Source organism: Pituophis catenifer, unplaced genomic scaffold, assembly GCF_029215685.1.
Source record: "Pituophis catenifer annectens isolate HBS135680 unplaced genomic scaffold, rPitCat1.0.hap2 SCAF_2, whole genome shotgun sequence".
Lineage (NCBI taxonomy): Eukaryota > Metazoa > Chordata > Lepidosauria > Squamata > Colubridae > Pituophis > Pituophis catenifer.
In genome coordinates, this window is record NW_027256882.1 from 278855489 (window position 1) to 278861954 (window position 6466).

A 6466-nucleotide genomic window follows, 5' to 3' on the forward strand; every position below is an offset into this window, starting at 1 on the left:
GTTTATTCAGGAATTCATCCCTTGCAGAAGATGGATGGCTGATAAAGCAACTATATGTCTGTAGATAGGGGTGTTAAACTCAAGGCCCGCGGGCCGCATATGGCCCGTGAGTGTTTAAATCTGGCCCATGGGGCCGCCCTGGAAGCAGCAAAGGACCGGCCCACAGTTCCTCTGCCAGCGAAAATGGAGCTAGAGGCCGCACCTGTGGCCCTCCCAAGCTCCATTTTCACTGGCAGAGGATTGCAGGAAGCCGTCACAGCCGAAAATGGAGCTCAGGAGCCCGTTTTTGCTGGCAGAGCGTTCATGCCACCACAGGCGCCCCCGACATGAGTGACATTGAGCTGGCTATGCCCATCCTGGTCACACCCACCCCAGCCTCCCGAGATCAAACACAACCCTGATGTAGCCCTCAATGAAATCGAGTTGGACACCCCTGCTATAAATGAAGCTCCAGCTCAAGTTATACAAGTGTAAAAAGAGAAAAATACAGGTGGTCCTCACATAATGACCACTTGTTCAGGGACCATTTGAATGTACTATGGCACTGAATGAGTGGTTACTTACAAGCAGTCCTCATAACTATGTTGATCACAGCAATCCCCTCCCCCAACCACATGATTACGATGTCCTTTGATAGCTTCCTACAAGCAAAGTCAATGGAGAAGTCGGCAGGAGATTACCAATAGTGACATGGCATCCTCACTTAATGACCCATGGGATTTGCTTACCAACAGCAATTGGAAATGCTGGAATTTCTGTCACTAAGCAGCATGGTCACGAGATGTTGGGCTTTATGACTGCATTGCATAGTGACAGAAATTCTGATCATAATTATTATTACTACTGCTACTATTACCATCTACTAGAAGGAAAAATGTAAGCAAAATATTATAGGCAAGGCTTTGTTGGCCATGAGTATAATCACTAGTGATGTACCAGAATGCATTCCAAAAAATAATCCTCCTTACCCTAAATATTTAGCTTTTAATTAGTTTATAAATGCTTTTCCCCAATGCCAAGCTGCCCTATGATGTTTATATAAATTTTATTTATGTTATATATCAGGGGTCTCCAACCTTGGCAACTTTAAGATTTGTGGACTTCAACTCCCAGAGTTCCTCAGCCAGCCAGCTTTGCTGACAAGTTGGCTGGTTGAGGAACTCTGAGAGTTGAAGTCCACAAGTCTTAAAGTTGCCAAGGTTGGAGACCCCTGATACATATTAATTGGAAACTGCCCAGAGTTGATTGATAGATGAGTCGCTATGCAGGTAGTCCTCAATTTACAACAGATCATTTAGTGATCGTTCGAAATTACAACAGCACTGAAAAGAGTGACTAATATTGTTTTTCACAATTATGACCATTGCAGCATCCACATGGCCATGTGATCAAAATTCAGACACTTGGCAACTGATTCATATTTATGACGGTTGCCATGTCCTGGGGTCATAGGTGATCAGCATTTGAGATCTTCTGGTAAGCAAATTCAATAGGAAAACTAAATTCAGTAAACAAAACATGTTACTAACTTAACAACTGCAGCCATTCACTTAACAAGTATGGCAAGAAAGGTTGTAAAATGGGAGAAAAATTCACCTAACAAATGTCTTGCTTAGCAACAGAAATTTTGGGCTCAACTGAGGTCGTAAGTCAAGGACTACCTGTATAAATGTTTTAAATAAATAAATATGAAATCAAGGGATGCTAGTGAAAAATTGCAGGAACGTTTGTTTTAAATGGAATTGTTCTCATCCTTCCACACTTGTCACAAGCTGAATTAAAAACTAAGCAGAATGAGAACCTATGTTTATTCTTTTTCGTCACCAGGAAGAAACATAAATGCCTTTGAGGCATACAAGAGGCCTTGGATAGTTTCACCCCCCCTCTGCATATACCATCCAACCGTTCAAAGTATTTTCTCTTTTTAAAACTTGTGCCACATTTTTTACTTGGACAGTCAACTGCCAGAGAAGGTTTAAAGAAATGAAGTACAGATAGATAGATAGGCTTATCTCTTCTTTTGTTGTCAGTAAGTGGAAAACGTCAATTATTTGGAAGAACATATATTAAGCATTTGGGATGTTTCGTTTGTATTGTTGCCACCGCTGTAAATCCTTAATGCAAAATCCATGTTGGTAGAGGATATAGAGTTATTCCATCTATCCCATTAAAACCCATTTAGTATAGAAGATGTTGAGCCAAGCACAAAATCTGCCATGTAAAAGGAAACAGTAACTATTAATTGCCCACTTCACCCCCCCCCCCCCCCGCCAAAAATGTGACAAGCCTATATATCACAGCAGACATATTGTTACATGGACTTCATGCAAAAATATTGCTGAGAAGACTAAAGGCCAAAGTAAGGAAACTTTGTAGAAAAAGCTTAACTGGGATTTTTAAAAAAGGGCATGGTTACATCAGTTGATTGATGACTTAGAAAGTTCCCATAAATAAGGTTGCATTATGCAAATTGAGTATATAGAAAATTTGCCAACATTAATTCAAGTACTTATAAAAACAGAAAATGTGTTAAGTAACTCTTGATTGTCAAAACCAAATGTCACATGTAAAAACCCTTTAAATCTCATCAAAGAATGAACTGTCTTTTGCTGTCACTTTGCTTTTCGTTCCCTATTTATCCATGTTGAAAATGTCCAGCATGGCATATTCAGGAATGATGCCAACAAAACCTCTAACACAGCTATTTCTCAAATAGTGTCTTTCTATTGTGTGTTTTAGGATTTATAGGAATTGTTGCTTTCTGCACTTTTATTTTTATTTATATATTCCCTTTGTTATTTTTATAAATAACACAAGGTGGTGACATATCTAATACTCCTTCTTCCTCCTATTTCTCAGTAACCACAACCCAGTGAGGAAGGTTGGGCTGAGGGAGAGTGACTGGCTCAAAGCCACTGAACTGGTTTTCATGCCTAAGGTGAGACTAGAACTCACAGTCTCCTGGTGATTGGCCCAAAGTAACCATGCCGACTTTCATGCCTAAGGAGAGACAAAAATTCACTGCTTTCCATTTTCTAGCTTGATGCCTTAACCACTAGACCAAACTATATTTTTTATCTAATAATCTAAGATTATCATCCTGGAGAATGTTATATGTGAACTTACTAGTCATATAATGGGGCCTGACCTGTAGTTTACATAATGCTTATTCCCACCATTGTCATCCTTTTTTTTTTTTTTAAACTTGCTTAGAGCAACAAGAACAATCTGCAGAAATGCAGAAAAGGGCATGGAGAGAACAGTAGCATCTTTTTTCTAATTCACAGAGGATTTCCAGATCCTAACAAAACTCACAGAGACAAGGAAAATGAGTCAGTTATGTGCTTTGTTTATAACTTTCATTAGGAGATTCTGCACTAATCCTGCAGAAATGCTTTACTGCAGTGCTTCCCAACTTGGTCACTTTAAGATGTGTGGACTTCAACTCTCAGATTTCTAGGAGCTGAAGTCCTCAATTCTTAAAGTGGCTACGGTTAAGAAACACTGTTTTATTGTTTTATAGTTGACTTTACCTTTTGTTTCTGGGCTATTATAACTCAGTTCTGACTTTTCAGTATAGATCTAAAGCGATAACTATATCTTTATATTCTAAACGAATAAAGGGCTAAGTAGGAATTCCAAGCCACTTTTGTTCTTTCAAAGCAGTAACTACTTTTCAAACAATTCCTCCCAATTTAAAATCATCCTTCCACTGCTTTGCTATAAAGACAGTTAACGCTTATAAGAAAGCTAGGAAAAAGCCCCCCCATCCAAAGGTTTTTTTGCCCACGGCAAAAATACTGGAATGTAAACATAAGATACTGTACTTGTCCACTTGAGTCTGCAGCCTGCTGGAAGTGGGTGGCTAAAGACGTTTCATCTTGGAAAACTTCATTACATTCCAAACACTTCAGACTATGCCTGCACAACTTTGAAGAGTCTTCATCTAGAGGCATGGCTGGTGGAACAGGCGTACTTGAAGGAGCCGATATGACTGTCCCTGTTATGCTGGACTGTATCTTTGTTATGGTGTGGGTGCCCACTCCGGTGGGATTCTGAAGAATGGACGCCGTAACAGAACTATTGCTGGTGGGAGAAGCTATCATCTGATCGGCAGGAACTGGCTTCAAAATCAGATGAGAACACTGCATCACCACCCCTTTCTCTTTGTGACTCCGTGCATGAGAAAGAAGGCTGCATTTGTTATAGAAAACCAGGTTTTTTGTGCAATGGTTACAGGTGACTTCGATCCGCACGCTCCTCCTGTCGTAGTGTTGAGCCAGGCTTTTTTCAAGGGCAAAGGAGTCACCGCATTCCAAGCATTTGTAACCACGTGTGGGTAAAGCGATGCCCGCGTTTATAGGAGGGCTGAGATTTGGGATATAGACTGGGACGGGGTTAACACTGCTGAGCACCTTGTTGAAAGCTTCAACGACAGAGCTCTGTAGAGAGGACACCACCTGAACCCGAGACACTTTTTTCGAAGGCTGAGAAGCTGCTGCAGAGATTATTGCCTGCTTGATCTGTTGCTGAGGTTTCGTGAGCACTTGGCGGAGTTCGGAGGTGGTCTGAGCACTTTGAGGCAGTAGATTAAGGTTGGCAAGGTGGACCGTCTTTGGCACAAGTTTCGCACTGGCAAGGCTCGAGGCGGGTACCACAACTGTTTGCTGCTGTATAGCATTGGCGGCTTTGATGATGGCACTGCTGGCGCTTTGCACCGAAGCAGCGGATATGACGGTGGCTTTCACCGTGGTGTTATTTGCGAGTTTCAGATTGATCACCTGTGATCCTGCTGTCTTGACAGCCGATACGGGGAGAAAAGCAGTGGCCACAGGCTTAATGGTGACTTGTTTGGGAGTGAGCTCTGCGGAAGCCACCGCGTTGGTGACCACTGTCGATTGGAGAGGTGCCCTGGGGGGAGAAGAAAGAACTGCGGCAGAAGTCGGGGAAGACAGCAACGATGTCACAGAAGCCACCATGGAAGCTGCTTGCTCTGGTTTCCTACCGCTTTCCAACAAATCCACTTCAGGCAACACACGGGTGACCGTTCTCTTGATCTCCCCCGAGGACGTCTTGATGGTTTTGATGCGCACTTTGGGGATGGCTGGCGTCGAGCCTGCAGGCGATGGCGGAGAGCCTTTGCTGCTGTTTTCACTTGATATACTCCTGGGGCTGTCAGGTTGTTTGACAGGGGGCTTTTTTGCACAGTCAATGAGACTCTGAGACTCGGGGGATTTGTCCATGGCGCGGGGGCTTTCGCTGGTATCTTTCTGCAAGGGAGAGGATCCCCTTGAATTGGATTGTGGGTCTTTGCCAGGGTCCGTGGCTGCTTTCTTAGCACTTAGAGCTGCAATTGCAGCAATACAGGAAGAGAGTTTTGCTGAGGATTTTGCTTTAGCCTGGGAAAGACTGGTAAGGGTTGCTTCTCCTTTTTCCGGATTTATTTTCCCATCGACCGCTCTGTTTTCAAGGAGTTTCTCCGAGTTTTCTTTAAGCAGCTTGTCGTCTATCTTCCTAGCTTTAAAGGGTTCATAGTGACCTAAAGGTGATGGGTTTGTTTCCGAGTCTCTTTTAGACACCTTGGGTTTCTCAGAATTACCTGGACCTGCAACTCCGTGTTTCATCAAGTTTTCTCCTCCGAGTACTTTTAACTTCTCATAGTCCTGCTGGGAGACAGATCTTGTTAATACGTTTGTTCTGAAGTTCCCACGCATGTCCTCTTTATCCGGAGGGTCGTCCACCTCGATTTTTTCATCGTCGTCGAACTCTTCAGCACTTGAGATAGGACTAAATTGGTTAAAGGCAGACTCTTTCAGTGTATTTTCTGAGACTGAGCCCTCGTCTTTGAGCGATTTGCCTTCCTCTTTATTATAACTTTCTAGAGCTGATACCGTCAAGAAACCGTTGTGTAACCCGTTGCCTGTGGAATGGTGGTTGTCTTTCTCCGCTCCTTCAGAGGAATCAATTGTCCGCACATTTTTCACAATGACACTTACACCGACGTCAGATGAGGATGGTGCGTGGGAATCATCCTCCGGGTGGACATTCTGCTTTATATGGCTGTCGTGATCCTCGTGGCCAGATTCAATAGCCGCTTTTGGGTCAACCATATCTGGTATATCAAAGGCTGCAAGCAGATCATCAAAGTCTGGAGTCTTCATATCTCCCATGGTCACGTTAGCTTTTTAGGAGTCAATCTGCAAAACAAAACAATTTTTTATGTCAGCACCTTTTCTCTCAAAAAAAAATGAAACCCATTTTTAAAACTATCAGTGGAAATAAAGCTTATGTGTTTTTTTAAAACTGGCTATTCTTCCAGTCCTTTGTCTCTAATTTATGTTGAAAATTCACAAATATGGAAACTGCTACAATTTTAACTAACCATACCAGAAATATTTAATATAATATACAGATAAAACGTATCAGTACATCATCAAAATTATCAAAACTACCAATTTTAGCTCTA

At 42.3% G+C, this 6466-nt stretch overlaps 1 protein-coding gene across 1 annotated transcript in view; it reads right to left on the reverse strand.

Annotated features, from left to right (window-relative positions):
* Window positions 1-6170, reverse strand: part of ZNF532 (zinc finger protein 532) — a 35284-nt gene extending 29114 nt beyond the window's left edge. The window contains exon 1 of the mRNA XM_070935971.1: window positions 3828-6170. Coding sequence (XP_070792072.1) covers window positions 3828-6170 — 2343 coding nt within the window. The remainder of the gene's footprint in view (window positions 1-3827) is intronic.
* Window positions 6171-6466: the final 296 nt, after the last annotated feature.